General features: G+C 46.1%; 1 protein-coding gene across 2 annotated transcripts; it reads left to right on the forward strand.

The window, feature by feature from the left end:
* Positions 1-1476: 1476 nt before the first annotated feature.
* On the forward strand, positions 1477-10742 carry LOC123444551 (cysteine-rich receptor-like protein kinase 15). Of its 2 annotated transcripts, none has more exons than XM_045121315.1 (7): positions 1477-2595; positions 8595-8729; positions 8815-8927; positions 9185-9389; positions 9483-9723; positions 9878-10034; positions 10230-10742. In XM_045121315.1, the coding sequence occupies exons 1-7, from the start codon at positions 1707-1709 to the stop codon at positions 10539-10541; spliced, it is 2052 nt and encodes a 683-aa protein (XP_044977250.1). In that variant the 5' UTR covers positions 1477-1706; the 3' UTR covers positions 10542-10742. The 2 variants fall into 2 exon arrangements, with proteins under 2 accessions (XP_044977250.1, XP_044977251.1); XM_045121316.1 differs by having other exon boundaries at positions 9486-9723.
* The last annotated feature ends 9649 nt before the right edge of the window (positions 10743-20391 follow it).

A 20391-nucleotide genomic window follows, 5' to 3' on the forward strand; every position in this document is an offset into this window, starting at 1 on the left:
CGGCGGCTAACAGCGGAGGTGGAGGCGGCCGCTGGAGGCCATGGACGGCTATTCAGTTGCTTCCTTCCTGAGCCACCAGGAGCAGGAATGGGAGAGGAGCGCTCCACGTAAGGGAAAGGAAAATACGCTGCTGTAGCCGCACCGCTGTTGTGTTAAATGAAAGAGTAAAACGAGGAGAGATTAAATGAGGAGAGAGAGGACTAAAAGATTTTAATAGGGGTTGCTGTGACTAAAAGATTTTAGTCTCTAGACTAGTTTTAGTCTCTCTTTAGTCAGGTGTGCTTGGAACTTTAGCCTCTTAAAGAGACTAGTTTTAGTCAGACTAGTTTTAGTCCCTTGGATCCAAGCACCCTCTTAGTCAGACTAGTTTTAGTTCCTTGGATCCAAGCACCCTCTAAGTCATCTTATAGTCCATCTTATAGCTAGCTTGTATAATAGTTAGCTATAAAAGAGTACTACTTTTATCATATATGACTCACCTTTCATTCTCACAAAACACTTAGGAGCACATGCTAGAGCTAGCTCTTTACGAAGAGCCCGCTTACCTTCTCTCTCCTCTTCTTTCTCATCAAACTCAGCAAAAATATAGTATTTTAATCGTTACAGTCTGCTGACTGTACCTTATTATACTTGCTCTAAGTTGTTGGTGGCATCTGTACTTTATTGTACTTGCTCTAAGTTGTTGGTGGCACTTAAGATGATACAGTACTAGTCTGTTGAGGCGAAATCAATAGAAAAATGTTGAGGTGAAACCAATAGAATAAGGGAGTGTCTAGGTCTCAGTTGACAGTCAAGTAATATAGTGAAGTATGCAAAAAGAAAATAATAATTAAAAATAATAATTTTTTACACAAATCTTAATGTAAAATCAACGACTATAGTATCGACTAAGACTTTTCGACTGAATTTTGCTAAGCCGTTAGAATAAAGTTGTTGGTGGCATCTTACGCATGCATGGGCGAGAGAGTGAGTGAGACGCTGCGCCATTAATTGAAAGAGGAATGCTACATCTACGAAAGGTTACGTATGGTTTACGGGCTGATTCTGACTTGGCAAAGTTTAATTGAAATAAGGGAAAGGCTGGGCTCCACCCTTTAAAAATCAGGGGAGGAGAGAGATGAGGATTAGAGGCAGGTTACGTAGCTCTTCGTAACTGTCTGTACGTGTAGGATTTTTGTAATTGAAATGTCTCGTGCGACAGTCCTTCAACCACACCATTACAGTAGTACGTGATTTATTCACCGCTACCCCACGCACCCTGCTACGACCGGAGTATATGAGTTGCTGCTATTGCTAGATGCATGCGGTGCGCTCTAGAAAAATTTGGATGGACGCTTGTTCCCTACACCACCACCTAGCTGACAGCTCGCCCAGCCCATGAATGGACGCTTGCTTTGATGACCGGCTACAGTACGTCTCTTTTCTACAGGCTTATCACCGTCTGATCATACATGTAGACAATTTCCTTCTCTATTCGTTCCTGTGCTCTCGTCGCATTGCATGACGGGAGCAGCGCAGAGCAGACTTCGCTAAGAAGCTCGGCCACGCCCGTTAGTCAGTCGCGCGCTGTAGCTCAACCACGCGTTGGGTTTAGGGAGTACAGCATTTGGCTACCTACCGAACTGGGTACAAGTAACCCGAGTGTCAAGACCCGTCATACACGCGCTCCTCAAAACATAGCCACTAGCCGCCATTGCCATGCCGGCATGCCGGCCATGCCGTCCGTGATGAGCTCACCAGCGCCGGCCCTCGTGCTCCTCCTCCTCGCGGCAAGCATAGCAGCTTCTCATGCGGGAGTAGCCTGCGGCGACTCCCCTGGTTCTACTTCTCCCTCCCGAGCACCGGCACCGTCGCCGCCGACGTCCAACACCACCAACAGCAGCGCGTTCCGCGCCAACGTCCTCGCGCTCCTGAACGCCTTGCCCCATGCGGCGGCGTCCTCGGGCTTCGCCTCCCTCTCCTCCGGCGCCGGCGGCGACCGCGCCTTCGTCCGCGGCATCTGCCGCGGCGACTCCACGCAGTCCGAGTGCCTCGCGAACCTGGAGGTAGCCGTCCGCGACTTCGGCGGCAGGTGCGCCTCCAGCCGGAGCGCGGCGGCGTGGTACGACAAGTGCTGCGTCACCTACGCCGACACCAACGCCTCGGTCGGCTACGAGGACCTCCTGCAGGAGGTGCTGTTCGACCGCAACAAAGTGTCCGACCCGGACAGCTACGACCGGACGTACTACGAGCTGATGAAGAGCCTCGCGGCGCGGGTGGCCGGAGGGGCCGGCGGCGGCCCGGCGCGGATGAGCATGTTCGCCACCGGGCAGGCGGTGTACGCACCCGGCGATCCCAAAGGGACGATGTACGGTCTCATGCAGTGCATGAGGGACCTCAGCGCCGCCGAGTGCGGCCGGTGCCTGCGGTTGATCGTACCAAAGCTGCCGACCTGCTGCTCGGGGTATCAGGGAGGGGTGGCGCGAAACTTCAACTGCCACCTTCGGATTCAAGTGTATACCTACTACGACCTGGCGCTCAACGCTCCGCCTCCGGCTCCGGCACCACCGGGATCTGTCCCCTTCCCCTCGCAGTCGTCCCCCGACGAGAGGCGCGGTGAGTAGCTTAATCTCAGACGCTGTGACCGAACTTTCAATACGTGGCTAGGATGGGATATAGACTCCATGGGGGGAGAGTTTCAGGTGCTATAGGAGCATGGCTCTGCTGCTCCGGGAGCTCCCCGGCCCTTGGATATGAGAGATCTAACGGTCAATTAAGGATGTGTTGGATCTGGATAGAAGTGTTTTTTCCTGCAAAATTACAATTTACACAAACGGAAAGGTGTGGTAGCTCCCGGGACTCAAGACACCCCCTTATCAGGCCGTTGAATCTCGTGAAGATCCGTGCTACGGTCTGACAAGTATAAGACGATTTGAAGCATTAGAGGGTGTTTGTTTTCAGGGACTTATTGGTTTTGGAACTTAAAAAAGTCCCTATAAGTCCCACCTAAACCAAACACTAGGGACTTATTGGGACTTATTATGGTTAATTGGGACTTATGAAATAAGACTCTCTAATAGGAGCTTATTGGGACTTATTTTCTGGTCCATAACGCTCGCACCGCCTGCCCGGATCGCTCCAGGGACAGGACGACGCTCGCACCGCCCGCCGCCGGCCGCCCGCCCCGTCGCCGCCCGGCCGCCGGCCCGCCCAGACGCCGCCGCCCCGCCGCCCGTCGCCGTCCGGCCGCCGGCCCGCCCAGACGCCGCCGCCCCGCCGCCCGCTCGCCCCGACGCCGCCGCCCCGCCGCCCGCTCGCCCCGACGCCGCAGCCCCGCCGCCCGCTCGCCCCGACGCCGCAGCCCCGCCGCCCGCTCGCCCCGACGCCGCCGCCCGCTCGCCCCGACGCCGCCGCCCCGCCGCACGCTCGCCCCGACGCCCGCCCGCCCAGCCGCCTCCCGCCCCGACGCCGCCCGGCCGACGCCTCGTCTCGCTAGTTCATCTGCAGGTAGTTCATCCACAGTACAGGTGTATTTTATTAGGTGCAACATGGACTTATAAGTCCCCGTAAACAAACAGATAGGGACTCGGGACTTATAAGTCCCTGTAAACAAACAGGTAGGGACTTATGACTTATAAGTTGGGACTTAAAAAAGTCCTAGGACTTATGAAACAAACAGGGCCTTAGTCAGCTGTGACAGCTGTGTCAGCCTGTTTAATCCATTTTAGTACTTGTGCAAGCTGTAGGTATAAACACTAGTAGCCTATATAGCAGGGTCGATAGGTCATGTCCCTGTAGTCACATGGCTACTGTTTTCCTTTTTGAAACGCAGCGACTGCCCGAATGCATCCTCCTATAGCAGCTAGGGTGGCAGGACACTGTGTGTATGTGAATAGTTGCTGAGCAGCGCCATTATTTTAACTCAGAATTTTGGCTGTTATCTTTGTTTATGAACGGGTACACGACTCTGCTACCTTGTAGTTTATTTACATGTAAACGAATAGGTAAAAGATGATGTCCAGAAGAAAACACTACTCCCTTTCCACACAGCTGGCAGAATGGTAGAGCACTGTTTACACATGAAGATAATTTTTTATGCCAAACAATATGTATCCCGGCTGTGCGAACGTGTTATCACAGATGCACTTTGTTACTGTAAACGTAGACCTGCAGACCAAGGTACGGATCTCGATACGAGACAAGTACTCCCTCCGTTTCTACTAATATTGTTTTCATATTACGAGACCTGCAGACCAACATCTATAATACTAAATCTATATGCTATGAAAATTAATATCATTATGTATCTACTAATATTGTTTTCATATTATAAATGTTGATATTTGTTCTATAAATTTAGTCAAAATTTATGAAGTTTGACTTTGACCAAATCTTATATGCGGACTAAAAAGAAATGGAGGAAGTACAAAGAACATACGAGATAGTGGGATGTACCGGCTCCCGGGAGCTGAAAAGCCAGTCTCTTAAACAAACTGTCCCTGCGTCCTTTGAATCTTAAATCCAACAGCTAGGGTAGCACCCAACTCCAAGGGGCTCCCCAGCCGTTGGATCTGAGATGTAGTGATTAATTAAGGACGCGTTGAATCTTGACATAATTACTGAACAATTAAATCCCAAATAAACTGGGATATGCTACAGTTGATAAACCATAAAATCATGAAAACCAAGTGATGACTCTATCACGAGGGCAACTAACTTATAACCATGGCTAATTCTAAATCATATTCTAGTCCATGGCAACTGTAATATAAAATATCAGAATTGCTAATAATCTCACAAAAAGAACATCACCATCTTCAAGCCATTCAATTAAACATCATTTCTAACATTTCAATCATACAGTCAGAGTCTTTATCAACATCAAATTCCATAAAAGCTTTTTCAAACACAAGATTATAAGTAACAGGCGTGACAGGAACCAAGATGTGAAAGTGATGCATTGGAAATAAAACCATGTTCTTGTGCTTGAGCAATTTGTCAGCCAAAATTTCAAATAAAGAAGGCCTCTCTGAAGACATAGGCATGTCATCATAAATTGTAACACCGTAGAAGGTAATGTGTTCATTCATGGATGTGGTAATGGAGTAGTCGAATGACCTAAAATAGATGAAGAATCTGAATGATTTTTTACTAGAAAAAATTAGCACGAGTTCTAGTAGTGAATAAAACAATATTAATCTTTGCGACTTTAGCGTTTCCTAGTATACATAATAAATTTAGTAGGCAGACTAAATTATAAATGGACTTACCAATAATGCTATGCTCCTCAATAATGACATCCAAAAATAGTCTTCATACCCACAAGTGCGTGACATTGAAACAACCTTCATTGGAAAAATATTTCACTTTATTTCTTTGTAGACACGATGGGAGCTGGAGAATATTGATGAGCCTTTAGCAACTAAAGCATCACTGCCAACGTAAGCGGTTTTGATCTGAAAACATATTACGCAAACCTTAGTAATAAGAATTATGCATATCATAGTCATATCAACAATACATCAAGAACAATAGTCAAACTAGGGACCAAAACCCTAAAATGGTAGAAGTATTACATGACCGGCACCAACCATTCCTATCCAGCCCAAGTGCCTTTAGCTGTTTACTCACATATGGAAGGGGGAACATGGTGGCAATGATGGAGGCGTGTGTGGTTATGGCGATGGAGAAGGCACTCCCCGGAGTTGAAATCGGCATAGAAAATATCTTCTGAAATGAATACCAACGAAGACGACAACGAATCTTCAAACCTTAGAAACACATGTAAAATTCCCCGTGACTTGGATAAATACATAGTTGAAAGGGGAGGACTAGTTGCGTCTTATGGGATCCACCTGGACTCCCACTGGCCCCTGAGGGGCGTGTATGGGTCCGATGTGCCCCTCCTCCCCCTCTTTTGCATCCTGAGTCAATTCTACTCAATCTTTGGAGAATACTTTTGTTTTTGTTTTTCTCAAATTTATTCTATGCACAATAATAAACAACAGGTTGCAATTCTACCAAAAACAGTACCGTTAGTAATAAGAATTATCATTCGTAGTGCAAGTTTAGAGGGAAAATAACTAAGAAAGCGGTTGAAAAAGTATTTGCGTATTAGACAGATAAATAGATGCACTATGTTCAACAGCCTTCTTGCCGAAATGATGGTAAGGTCTCTCTCATGGTCTTTTTTTTGAAACGCAGTGCTTAGGTACCGATCTCATTAAAAAATGTCGAAGAGAGTTGCCCGGTTAATAATCGAAAAACCGGGCTAAAACCGTCACAATGTGCCCGCCATAACAGGGCACACATGGCGACCTCGCAACCTACACAAGAACACACACACGCCTCCTAGGGGAAGAGCTCCGTCGAGGTTGTAATCCGGCGTCACCGTCATCACGCCTCCGCGAGGGCGACTCCGACTTCACCATCGACGACCACCGTTGTAGCCTCCACCGCAGACAAGCGTAGAGGCCTGCATCGGACAATGCCAAACAATCCACCACATGCGCCGGCGACCAGGCAGCTTTGACTCAGCCGACGAGCATTGAAGGAAGAAAAGCAGTGGACCTGCGCCGAGCCAGCGCCAGAACCGACCACCCGTCTTCACGTCATCTCGCCGCAAGGATCCCCCTCAAACAGCTTCGACTTCAGAAGACAAGAGAGGCACGGCGACCCCTCGAACACGCCGGACGAGACCGACTACCAGAACCAAACAGCAAATCCTTCTCCGCTTGAAGGGGCCATCGTTGCCACACAAGTAGCCGCGCAGATAATCCACATTGCCGGACGAGCCCCAGCCGACCGCAGTGTCGCGAGTGTCTAGCCCCTGGAGAGTGCAAACGAGATCCAAAGCTCTTCGAGACGACGCCCCCAAGGAGGAAGCGACGATGCAGACGCTGTCGTCTGGCCCAGCCGGGCCTAAGGTTTTCACTCGAAGGACTGGATCCGAGGGTGTGTAGGGAGAGAACTCCTCAACGGTGCCTCCAAGGAGGTGAGACGACGTCCACAGACGCCGACATCGTCGGCTGGCAAGCTCTTGCCCGACAAGCTTTCGCCCGGAGCACCTCCCAACACCACAACCCCACGCACAACACCTCCGCTAGCACACATGCCTCCCACGAAGCCACCGCGCCAGCGGCACCGGAGAGCCACTGAGCACCTCACCTCCCCACCGTAGAGGCCGACGGGCCAGATCCGGCCGATCTGGCATCCCACCACCACAGTGCAACCGGAGCCACCAAAAGGCCAGCTCGCCACCGGCCCGACCAGGGACCGCGTCCCACAAGGCAGGCGGGCGCACCTACCCCGACGCGTCGAAGGAGCCGCCGGGTCAAAGACCAGGCGCCCGTGGACGGCGCTGCCGCGGCTGCCACCCGCGAGAGCTATAGGCAGGGAGTTGCCCCGCTGGAGAAGGAGGCCCAGGGGCTCGTCGGCGACGCAGCTGAAGCTCCTGACGGATCCATCACGCGATGTGGAAAAGGGATCGGGCCTCCCCACCCCGAGATCCCGCGGCCTGATGAGAGAAACGCCCCCGCCGCCGCCGTCCGTCGCCCGGGCTTAGCCCGGCGGCCTCCTCCGGCAACGGCGAGGGGAGGAAGGAGGAAGGCGGGAGGGCGGCCCGACGGCGCGACTAGGGCTCTGCCCGTGTCGCCTCGGCTGAGACGACGCGGGGGCGAAGGGGGGATCACTAATGAATGAAACCATTTGTATAAGCACCTAAACACAAATAGGCAAGCGTCCATGACTAACATGGAAAAAAATATAGGCTTTAATCCTACAAATTCATGATTCAGGTCAGACAAAATCAAGACTATAATACAAAGAATGGGCTTGCTTATCCACATGCCCCTCATGAGGAGGTCCGTGTCGGCGTGTCGTCTTTCCTTTCTTTCCCGTCCCACTCACTCTCATGGCTGATCTAGTTTCTCTTTAACCATAACTCTGAAATGGCTAAAGCTTGAACAACACAATCACATGAATATGTTTGATTATGATTTTCTTAGGTATTTTTGGACAGTTTGAATTTTTCTCACATTTGAGATTTTAATGAAGAAATTTTTAGTAGATCTTGAACCATAACTTAGAATAGGTTGGAACTTTAACAAGTATACTCACATGGATATGCTTGTTTTGTGCAATGTTTTCAGGTTTTTTTTTGGACAATTTGAAATTTTGATCAAAATCTGAGCTACAATCTATCAGAATTTGTGTAAATTTTGACACTGTTTTCCTAACACATTAATAAATGACAGAAACAATCAATTAAACAATAGCAACATTTCATCATACCTTTTCACACACCTTCTGCACACCCAGCAGGCCCGGCTTTAGAGAAACATGAGATTCAGGAATACTGTGTGAACCTATCTAAGGGGGTCACAACACGTAACCAACAAAAACTTTATGTCTAGCATGCCTCGTTAAACGTCAAACCATCTTTCAATTACGCCACAAATGATTCATGTGGCGCAACCTTGCGCAGATGCCCATGCTGCCATTTCTTGCCGCGAGGACGACAGGTGGTGCACCGCAGTTTCTAGATGTTATTGATTGAGTAATTGGCTTGTGTGATGACTGACACCGATGGTGATAAATCCTTTCAAAACATGCAGGAAGGAGGAGGAGATTACAGCATGTCATCCTTGTTGTCGCCATTTCTGTTGGAACACTATTTGTTCTAGTCGTCGTGCTTGCTTGTGTTCGCCGGCAGAGGAGAAGAATCAAGCAGGTGAACAAGGAACACCAAGGTATATTACATTTCCTACAGAGCACAGGGGTCCAGGGGAACTAGAGGAGGTGATGCTTACTCGAATCACGTGTTTCTTATTGCAGACAATGCAGGGGAGGGCATGAACTATATTAGTCTCCAGGTGTTGAGAGCTGCAACATCCAATTTCTCTATAAGCAATAAACTCGGGGAGGGAGGATACGGAGAGGTTTTTAAGGTATGTATCATATGTTGTTATGAATATATTACATGAGAATACAAATCCATACTACACCCTCTATTCCTAAACATAAGATGTTTTGGCAGTTCAATTTAAACTGCCAAAACATCTTACATTTAGAAACGTAGATAGTAGTAATTATTTATTGAATTGTGTAAAAAAATATTGAATTGTTTGAAACTTTGAATTGCTTACCACGTTTGTCACGTGGTAATAATGTAATTTAATCCAAGAGCAAACTTGCTTCTACACAGGGCGAATTGCGGGACGGAAAGGAAATAGCGGTCAAAAGGCTGTCAGCAAACTCTACTCAAGGGTTCAATGAATTGAAAAATGAGCTAGTGTTAGCTAACAAACTTAAGCACAAGAATCTGGTGCAGCTTCTCGGCGTTTGCTTGCAAGAGAAACTGCTGGTGTACGAATACATGCCTAATGGAAGCCTAGACACGGCCCTTTTTGGTAATTCTCCCGGTTCATCTTGTTAAAATTTTGGTACACTACTCTGGATAGATTCTTCTGTTTTTTTTTAGCTCCATTGGTGCATTTGTGTAGCAGATCCTGAGAAGGCAAACCAACTGGACTGGACGAAAAGAACAGGTATCATCTCCGGGATTGCTCGAGGTCTACTGTATCTCCACGAAGACTCCCGGCTTAAAGTCATACACCGTGACCTGAAGCCAAGCAACGTGTTACTGGACGTGGACATGAACCCCAAGATCTCAGACTTCGGTCTGTCTAGGGCTTTTGGTGGAGATCAGTCGATTGATATAACGAAACGGCCTGTCGGCACACTGTAAGTCTGTGCTTTAATTTCTCTGCACAAATCAACATGTTGATAAAAATGGCGTGCGCATGATTATTGCGGTAAGTAACACTGTGACCATTTTTTATGGTAATAATGGACCACTGACGATAGTGTTTGTTTCGGAACTAATTCATGCATGCAGTGGATACATGTCTCCGGAGTATGCGTACTGCGGCCAAGTCTCCACCAAGTCAGACATGTACAGCTTCGGAATCATCGTTCTAGAGATTGTGACGGGTCGAAGGAACAATAGGTCGCTCGAAGATAATAATTCGGCCTCCAGATTTCTGCTCAGCTATGTAAGATCCGCAGACATTTGTTATAAAGTTAATACGTGTTCTTCTATTTTTTCACAGAGAAGGATTACTCCCGACCTCTGCATCAAACGATGCACACGACCATTAATAATGTCAATATGTTGATATATTTACATGTTGCTTCCTTCATAGTATGTTGAGACAACTGCTCAACCAGCTGCAATGTATCCTTTGCAGGTATGGGATAAGTGGAGCGCAGGGACGACGCATGAGGTGGTGGATCCTTCCCTGCGCGGGCGTTACCCCGAGGGAGAGGTGCTCAGGTGCGTGTGGATCGGGCTGCTGTGCGTCCAGGAGGACCCGAGCGCCAGGCCGGACGCGGCGGAGGTGGTCCTCATGCTCGACAGCCACTCCACGTCCATCACCATGCGGACTCCCTCCAGGCCGGCCTTCTGCTTCACGCAGCCCGGCGTCGTCAACCCGGTGCTCGGTTACTCAGCCCCCGGTTCAAACAATGAAGTGTCCATCTCCGATCTCCAGCCTAGGTAGGTCGTAGGAGTAGGACGATCTACGTAGCACAAGTTTGTGCAATGCCAGAATACCTACCACCATTTCCAGTGATGTGTTGGGCCTTCACTTGTTACTGAAGAAGAAGAAGAAGAAGCAAACTGTGAACCATACATATACGTACATGTGATGCGTTGCAAACTCGGAATCATTGTAAAGCGTAAATGACGAACCTTCGAAGTATGGAGTTGATTTTTTTTTTTTTGAGGAGACTATCCCTTCCTGACTCTTACGCACGTCTCCCTTCCTCCCTCCCTCCCTCCCTCCCAACCCTAGCCGCCTCCCCCTCCCCCTCCCCCTCCCTTCCTCGCCGCCGCCTGAGGCAGCCGCCGGGCAAGCCCGGGGCGCCAAGGATGGTGGCGGCGGGGCCTAGGCTGCCCTGCCTCTGCATGCGGAGTCCCGGATCTGGAGCGGCGGCTCCATTGGCGAGGCACAGGCTAGCAGCCGTGCGGGAGGTGGATCCGGCGTCTCAGCCGCGCGGGCGGCGGGATCCGGTGGTCGCTGGCGTCCTGCGACGGCTTTTGCAGTGGCCGGTGCGCGCGATCTAGCGCCTCCCCTCCTTCTCTGTTCGGCGTGCGGGCCAGCCTGGTCGGGCCGCGCTTCCTTGGATTGCCGGTTTTGTACAGGAGGTGTTGCTAGTGGTGGGGATCTAGTTCGGACGAAATCCCTGGTCGGGCATGGTCGGCCGCGTCGACGGCGACGCCTGAGGGCACCATTCCCCTCCTTGGAGGCGTCGGTATGGACTGATCCCCTCACTTCCCCTTCCCCTGGGTCTTCCGGGCGAAAGCCTTAACTTTGTTGGGCGGCGGCGGCGCTCACGGCGCCGTTCCCTTCTTGAAGGCGCCGCTTTGGAACCTTGGGGCTGGGTAGCGCTTGTGGGTGGTGGGCGACGGCGGTGGTGCGACCCTATCCTAGCATGGATCTCCGTCCTGCTTGGAGATGGACTCGCGTAGGTGGAGGTTGTCGTTTGGCGTCATGATGGCGTCGATGGCGGAGGCACCTGCCAAGGCTGGTACCTCAATCTGATCTGAAGATGGACCAGTGAAAGATGGCAGCGACGACACATGTGAGTGCGTCGGACCGGTTTGTACCCCGAAGCCGGTATGTGGCTCGATCAGGGTCTTCGGCTTTAGATGTTAGGCTTAGGTGAGAGGTCTGGGTATTTGGTCCAGCTTGCACTCCTTAATCATATGGATAGGAGTAGCAGCAGATGTTGCCAAGATGGTGGATTCAGTCGTATTGTTGTACTGTTTTGTAAGGTCCTCGAGAATAATCAATAAAATGGCCGCATGCATCTCCCAGATGCAAAGGCCTGGGGTCATCCTCCTTTTCTAAAAAAAAATGGAGTTGATTTTTTGCTGAACCTGTCCAATAATGCAACGATTCCATTTCAAACTCATCAACATTGGTTTGAAGAGTAGCATCATGATACACCAAATGGGTTCTGAAGACCCGGGGCACTACTGTTTCCAACATATTGAACAACAAAATCAGTGTAATCGGGGGCAAAATCATGAAATGACACACCGGGGAAAAGGTGATCTGTAGTCCACCCCTTTGAATACAATCGAGGTCCGGTCTATGTTTCTTGCCGAGGCCATGTGGTATTATGTTACAAACAAGATGGCGGCAGGTACGTACAGTGCGTGTAGGCAATGCCTATGCTGGGGCAATGATGAGAAAATCAAAGATGTTGGTATTGTAAGAGAAACACATTAGTTAGCAGTTCCACAATACGTATAAAAGTTCAGAACCGATCAGTTATTTTGCCATGTTATTTCTCTTACTGACGTTTCATCACATTTCACAGTAGATGTGGCCATGGTAGCTAGTCACTCACTACTTTGAGAAATGGAATGACCGCATAAAGGGAAAATTCGAAAAACAGCAAATGTGTTGCTGGTCAACAGAACAGAACAATGCTACTGTACTTAGCATAGGTTCACATATAGGCTAGGTGGCCCATTATGACATTGAGACATTTTGCGAAACTTACCCTTCTGCAAAAGATCTCTGAGGAAATAAGAAATAGAGAAACTAATCCCATATTGCTACGGTCTCAACTGAACTAACTACACTCAAGTCAAGCTACTAAATTCTGCGAGTCTTGGCTGCTCTCTCCAATATATCAGCAATGATAGAAGGGCATGTCCTTTTGAGGGACTTATACCCTTTGCTTGCCATCACATCAACCATTCTATTTGAAGAGTTGATGAATCCAATGCAAACATCTTTAAGAGCAAGTACAATAGAGCTGAGTCAGCTGGCTATAAGGGATAAACTAATATATTTTTGTTTAGTTAGAGAAAAGAGAAGAGGAGAGAGAAGGTAAGCGGGCTCTTAGCTAAGAGTCAGCTCTAGCACGTGCTCCTAGGCATTTTATGAGTATGAAAGATGGACCATATAATGAAGAAGTAGTACACTTTTGCAATGAACTATTGTACATGTTGGCTATAAGATGGGCTATAGATGACATGGCAATGGCTCACTAGTGGAAAACGGTCCTTTGGCCGGGACCCTTTAGTCCCGGCCTGCCTCTGGGCCGGGACTAAAGGCCCGGCCACGTCGTCCCAAATCGCAATGCCTCCCTCGAGCCTTTAGTCCCGGCCCGTAAGGAGCCTTTAGTCCCGGTTGGTGTCCCAAACCGGGACTAAAGGGCTACGCGGTGTGCAGCCCGCATGTGCGCACCTTTAGTCCCGGTTTGTGTCTCAAACCGGGACTAAAGTCCTCTGCCTATATATAGCACAGCCCCCCTCTCCCCTCTTCCTTGCATTTTTCTTGGATGGAGGATTGTGGGTGTGTGCTAGCTCTCCACTTTTTTTGATGCACTAGAGGTGTTTGTTGAAATGTGTGTTAGAGCGATGCCACTTCAGTTCACCGAACACAACTACGATATGAGATGCCTGAGCCACGCTTAAACCTCTTCCTCTTTATTTCTACTTATTCTAAAAGGTTAGCAACTATATTTCCTCGTTTAGACCGTGCGGTACTAATTTTTAGGATCGTGATTGTATTTGATATACTGTCGTATAACACAGATGAGCCATCCATGGATGTACGGTGATCGACGCACAGCCGCTTACAGAGAAGGCGTGCATTCTTTTCGAGATGCAGCCGATGCGAACAAACATGGTGGTGGCTATATGTTTTGTCCATGTGTTGAATGTCGGAATGAGAAGGATTACACTTCCTCAAGAGTCATTCAGAGCCACCTGCTTCGGTCCGGTTTTATGTCGGGCTATAATGTTTGGACCAAGCACAGAGAAAGAGGGGTTATGATGGAAGACGACGATGAAGAAGAAGAGAACGATGATGACAACTACCGACCTATGTTCCCTGAGTATGCTGATACCGCAATGAAAGACAATGAAGAAGAAGATCAGGATGAAGAACGGGAACCAGATGAGCCCGCTGATGATCTTGGCCGGGTCATTTCTGATGCACGGCGAGGTTGCGACACAGAAAAGGAGAGGTTGCAGTTCGAGCAGATGTTACAGGACCACAACAAATTGTTGTACCCAACTTGTGAAGATGGCCAGAAGAAGCTGGGTAGCACACTGGAATTGCTGAAGTGGAAGGCAGAGACCGGTGTGACTGACTCGTCATTCGAAAAGTTGCTGGTACTGATGAAGAAGATGCTTCCAAGAAAGAACGAATTGCCCGTCAGCACGTACGAAGCAAAGAAGCTTGTCTGCCCTCTAGGATTAGACGTGCAGAAGATACATGCATGCCCTAATGACTGCATCCTCTACCGCGGTGAGAAGTACGAGAATATGGATAAATGCCCGGTATGCACTGCATTTTGGTATAAGATCAGAAAAGATGACCCTGGTGATATTGAGGGCGAGCCACCCAGGAAGAGGGTTCCTGCCAAGGTGATGTGGTATGCTCCTATAATACCACGGTTGAAACGTCTGTTCAGAAATAAAGATCATGCGAAGTTGTTGCGATGGCAGATGGAAGATCGTATGAAAGACGATAAGTTGAGGCACACCGCTGATGGTCGGCAGTGGAGAAAAATCGAGAAAGAGTTCCCGAGATTTCCAGCTGACGCAAGGAACTTATGGTTAGGTCTGAGTACAAATGGCATGAATCCTTTTGGGGAGCAGAGTTGCAGTCACAGCACCTGGCCCGTTACTCTATGTATCTACAACCTTCCTCCTTGGTTGTGCATGAAGCGGAAGTTCATTATGATGCCAGTGCTTATCCAAGGTCCAAAGCAACCCGGCAACGATATTGATGTGTACCTAAGGCCATTAGTTGATGAACTTTTACAGGTGTGGGCCGAACCAGGTGTACGTGTGTGGGACGAGCACAAACAAGAGGAATTTGACCTTCGAGCGTTGCTTTTCGTAACCATCAATGACTAGCCTGCTCTTAGTAACATTTCAGGACAGTCAAACAAGGGATACAATGCATGCACGCACTGTTTGGATCAGACAGAAAGTATATATCTGGACAAATGTAGGAAGAATGTGTACCCGTACAATCGTCGTTTTCTTCCGCCCAAGCATCCCTTAAAGAAAAAAGGCAATCATTTCAATGGCAAGGTAGAACCCCGGGGGAAGCCTGTCATCCGTACTAGCGCTGAAGTATTTGATATGGTCAAAGATTTAAAAGTAATCTTTGGAAAGGGTCCTGGCAGCCAACCTGTTCCTAACGGCCCTGATAAGTGCGTACCCATGTGGAAGAAGAAATATATATTTTGGGAGCTACCCTACTGGGAAGTCCATGAGGTCCGCTCGGCAATCGACGTGATGCACCTGACGAAGAATCTCTGCGTGAATATTCTAGGCTTCCTGGGCTTGTATGGGAAGTCAAAAGATACACTGGAAGCACGGGAGGACCAGGAAAGTCATAAAGGAAGAGATGGCATGCATCCAGGGCAGTTTCAAGAGCGTGCCAGCTACGCTCTTACTAAGGAAGAGAAGGAAATCTTCTTTGAAGTCCTTTTCAGTATCAAGGTCCCGACTGGCTTCTCGTCGAATATAAAGGGAATCGTAAATATGAAAGACAAAAAATTCCAAAACCTAAAGTCTCATGACTGCCACGTGCTTATGACGCAATTGCTTCCGGTTGCATTGAGGGGAATTCTACCGGAAAATGTTCGCCTGGCAATTTTGAAGGTATGTGCATTCCTCAATGCAATTTCTCAGAAGGTAATCGATCGAGAAAGTCTGTCAGGGTTACAGATTGATGTGGTCCAATGTCTGGTCAGCTTTGAGTTGTTGTTCCCGCCATCCTTCTTCAATATAATGACACACATCCTAGTTCACCTAGTCGAAGAGATTAGAATTATCGGTCCTGTGTTTCTACACAATATGTTCCCCTTCGAGAGGTTCATGGGAGTCTTAAAGAAATATGTTCGTAGCCGTGCTAGGCCAGAGGAAGCATCTCCAAGGGCTATGGAACAGAGGAGGTCATTGAGTTTTGTGTTGACTTTCTTCCTGACCTTAAGCCGATTGGTGTTCCTAAATCTCGGTATGAGGGTAGGCTGACAGGAAAAGGCACACTAGGAAGGAAAGCAAAAGTATGTATGGACGGGCATTCTTTCTCTCAAGCACACTACACAGTTCTACACAATTCCACCGTGGTGGCTCCGTATATCGTGAGACACAAGAATATTCTACGCTCTGAAAACCCGGGGAAGGCTGACTCTTGGATTAAAGGGGAACACGAGAAGACTTTCGGCAGTTGGTTGCAGACACATCTCATGAATGACAACACCGTTGGAGATCAGTTGTACTGTTTGGCCAGGCCACCATCTTCGACTATATGTACTTTCCAAGGGTATGAGATAAATGGGAATACATTTTATACGGTTGCCCAAGATAAAAAGAGCACCAACCAAAATAGTGGTGTCCGCTTTGATGCAACAGACGAGAACGGGCACTGTTTGGAAACATATTACGGGTACATAGAGGAGATATGGGAACTTGACTATGGACCTACTTTTAAGATCCCTTTGTTTCGGTGCAAATGGGTGAAGCTGACAGGAGGCGGGGTAGTTGTAGACCAAAAGTACGACATGACAACAGTGGATCTCAACAATCTTGTGTACATAGACGAACCATTTGTCCTAGCCAATGACGTCGCTCAGGTTTTCTATGTGAAGGACATGTCTACAAAAACGAGAAAAAGAAATCAGCGAAAGAAGATATCGTCCGATGAGCCAAAACGCCACATAGTTCTTTCAGGGAAAAGAAACATCGTGGGAGTAGATGACAAGACAGACATGTCAGAAGATTATAATAAGTTTCATGAAATTCCGCCCTTCAAAGTGAAAACTGACCCAAGCATCCTACTGAATGATGAAGATTCTCCATGGCTACGACCCAGAAGAAAACAGAAATAATAGATAGGAATATTGGTGCAATAATGTAATAATGTATTAAACCTTTTATGTAATGCATGTATGGAATGTACTAAATTTCAAGCACTTTTCATTTTCATAGTTTTTTCAAATTCTCAAATACGCAAAAATAATTTTAATAAACCTTTGTAAGAGATGAGTTCTCGTTCGAAACGTTGATCCTTCGAGAGAGATTGTCCGTTTTGTACACGAAGTGCATCCAGTTTTTGTCGTAGCCCTCTCAACTTTTTAACACATGCTATGTGGGTGAAATGATGATAGCATGCCAACTTTCAACATTTTCAGAGTTCATTTGTAATGCTTTTCAATTTTAGGGTCAACTAGCTCAAAAAAATAAGTAAATGCACGAAGAATACCAAATGAAGTCAAAACTTGTTGAAATTTTGTGATGTGCCTTTGAATGGTGCATTTTGAACACACAAAAAGTATGGAGTTTAAATAAGTTCAAAAAAATGAAATCCCTTTGTAAGAGATGAGTTCTCGTTCGAAACCCTGATACTTCAACAGAGATTGTCCGTTTTGTACACGAAGTGCATCGAGTTTTTGTCCTAGCCCTCTCAACTATTTAACACATGCTATGTGGGTGAAATGATGATAGCATGCCAACTTTCAACATTTTCAGAGTTCATTTGTAGTGCTTTTCAATTTCAGGGTCAACTATCTCAAAAACAAATAAGTAAATGCACGAAGAATACCAAATGAAGTCAGAAATTGTTGAAATTTTGTGATGTGCCTTTGAATGGTGCATTTTGAACACACAAAAATTATGGAGTTTAAATAAGTTCAAAAAAATGAAATCCCTTTATAAGAGATGAGTTCTCGTTCGAAACCCTGATACTTCGCGAGAGATTGTCCGTTTTGTACACGAAGTGCATCCAGTTTTTGTCGTAGCCCTCTCAACTTTTTAACACATGCTATGTGGGTGAAATGATGATAGCATGCCAACTTTCAACATTTTCAGAGTTCATTTGTAGTGCTTTTCAATTTCAGGGTCAACTAGCTCAAAAAAAATAAGTAAATGCACGAAGAATACCAAATGAAGTCAGGAATTGTTGAAATTTTGTGATGTGCCTTTGAATGGCGCATTTTGAACACACAAAACGTATGGAGTTTAAATAAGTTCAAAAAATGAAATCCCTTTGTAAGAGATGAGTTCTCGTTCGAAACCCTGATACTTCGAGAGAGATTGTCCGTTTTGTACACGAAGTGCATGCAGTTTTTGTCGTAGCCCTGTCAACTTTTTAACACATGCTATGTGGGTGAAATGATGATAGCATGGCAACTTTCAACATTTTCAGAGTTCATTTGTAGTGCTTTTTAATTTTAGGGTCAACTAGCTCAAAAAAAATAAGTAAATGCACGAAGAATACCAAATGAAGTCAGGAATTGTTGAAATTTTGTGATGTGCCTTTCAATGGCGCATTTCGAACACACAAAAAGTATGGAGTTTAAATAAGTTCAAAAAATGAAATCCCTTTGTAAGAGATGAGTTCTCGTTCGAAACCCTGATACTTCGAGAGAGATTGTCCGTTTTGTACACGAAGTGCATCCAGTTTTTGTCGTAGCCCTGTCAACTTTTTAACACATGCTATGTGGGTGAAATGATGATAGCATGGGAACTTTCAACATTTTTAGAGTTCATTTGTAGTGCTTTTCAATTTCAGGGTCAACTAGCTCAAACAAAAAAATAAGTAAATGCACGAAGAATACCAAATGAAGTCAGGAATTGTTGAAATTTTGTGATGTGCCTTTGAATGGCGCATTTTGAACACACAAAACGTATGGAGTTTAAATAAGTTCAAAAAAATGAAATCCCTTTGTAAGAGACGAGTTCTCGTTCGAAACCGTGATACTTCGAGAGAGATTGTCCGTTTTGTACATGAAGTGCATCCAGTTTTTGTCGTAGCCCTCTCAACTTTTTAACACATGCTATGTGGGTGAAATTATGATAGCATGCCAACTTTCAACATTTTCAGAGTTCATTTGTAGTGCTTTTCAATTTCAGGGTCAACTAGCTCAAAAAAAATTAAGTAAATGCACCAAGAATACCAAATGAAGTCTGAAATTGTTGAAATTTTGTGATGTACCTTTGAATGGTGCATTTTGAACACACAAAAAGTATGGAGTTTAAATAAGTTCAAAAAAATGAAATCCCTTTGTAAGAGATGAGTTCTCGTTCGAAACCCTGATACTTCGAGAGAGATTGTCCGTTTTGTATACGAAGTGCATCCAGTTTTTGTCGTAGCCCTCTCAACTGTTTAACACATGCTATGTGGGTGAAATGATGATAGCATGCCAACTTTCAACATTTTCAGAGTTCATTTGTAGTGCTTTTCAATTTCAGGATCAACTAGCTAAAAAACAAATAAGTAAATGCACGAAGAATACCAAATGAAGTCAGAAATTGTTGAAATTTTGTGATGTGCCTTTGAATGGTGCATTTTGAACACACAAAAATTATGGAGTTTAAATAAGTTCAAAAAAATGAAATCCCTTTGTAAGAGATGAGTTCTCGTTCGAAACCCTAATACTTCGAGAGAGATTGTCCGTTTTGTACACGAAGTGCATCCAGTTTTTGTCGTAGCCCTCTCAACTTTTTAACACATGCTATGTGGATGAAATTATGATATCATGCCAACTTTCAACATTTTCAGAGTTCATTTGTAGTGCTTTTCAATTTCAGGGTCAACTAGCTCAAAAACAAATAAGTAAATGCACGAAGAATACCAAATGAAGTCAGAAATTGTTGAAATTTTGTGATGTGCCTTTGAATGGTGCATTTTGAACACACAAAAAGTATGGAGTTTAAATAAGTTCAAAAAAATGAAATCTCTTTATAAGAGATGAGTTCTCGTTCGAAACCTTGATACTTCGAGAGAGATTGTTCGTTTTGTACACGAAGTGCATCCAATTTTTGTCGTATCCCTCTCAACTTTTTAACACATGCTATGTGGGTGAAATGATGATAGCATGCCAACTTTCGACATTTTCAGAGTTCATTTGTAGTGCTTTTCAATTTCAGGGTCAACTAGCGCAAAAAAAATAAGTAAATGCACGAAGAATACCAAATGAAGTCAGAAATTGTTAAAATTTTGTGATGTGCCTTTAAATGGTGCATTTTGAACACACAAAAATTAGGGAGTTCAAATAAGTTCAAAAAAATGAAATCCCTTTGTAAGAGATGAGTTCTCGTTCGAAACCCTCATACTTCGAGAGAGATTGTCCGTTTTGTACACGAAGTGCATCCAGTTTTTGTCGTAGCCCTCTCAACTTTTTAACACATGCTATGTGGGTGAAATGATGATAGCATGCCAACTTTCAACATTTTCAGAGTTCATTTGTAGTGTTTTTCAATTTCAAACACTTTTCAGTTGAAAATAACAAAATAGTTAATAGTTTGGATAGTCAAAATAATTACTTTTGAAAATAGAAAATAGTTTTGCATTATTTATTCATTTT

The sequence above is a fragment of the Hordeum vulgare genome, chromosome 3H, assembly GCF_904849725.1.
Source record: "Hordeum vulgare subsp. vulgare chromosome 3H, MorexV3_pseudomolecules_assembly, whole genome shotgun sequence".
Taxonomy (NCBI): domain Eukaryota; kingdom Viridiplantae; phylum Streptophyta; class Magnoliopsida; order Poales; family Poaceae; genus Hordeum; species Hordeum vulgare.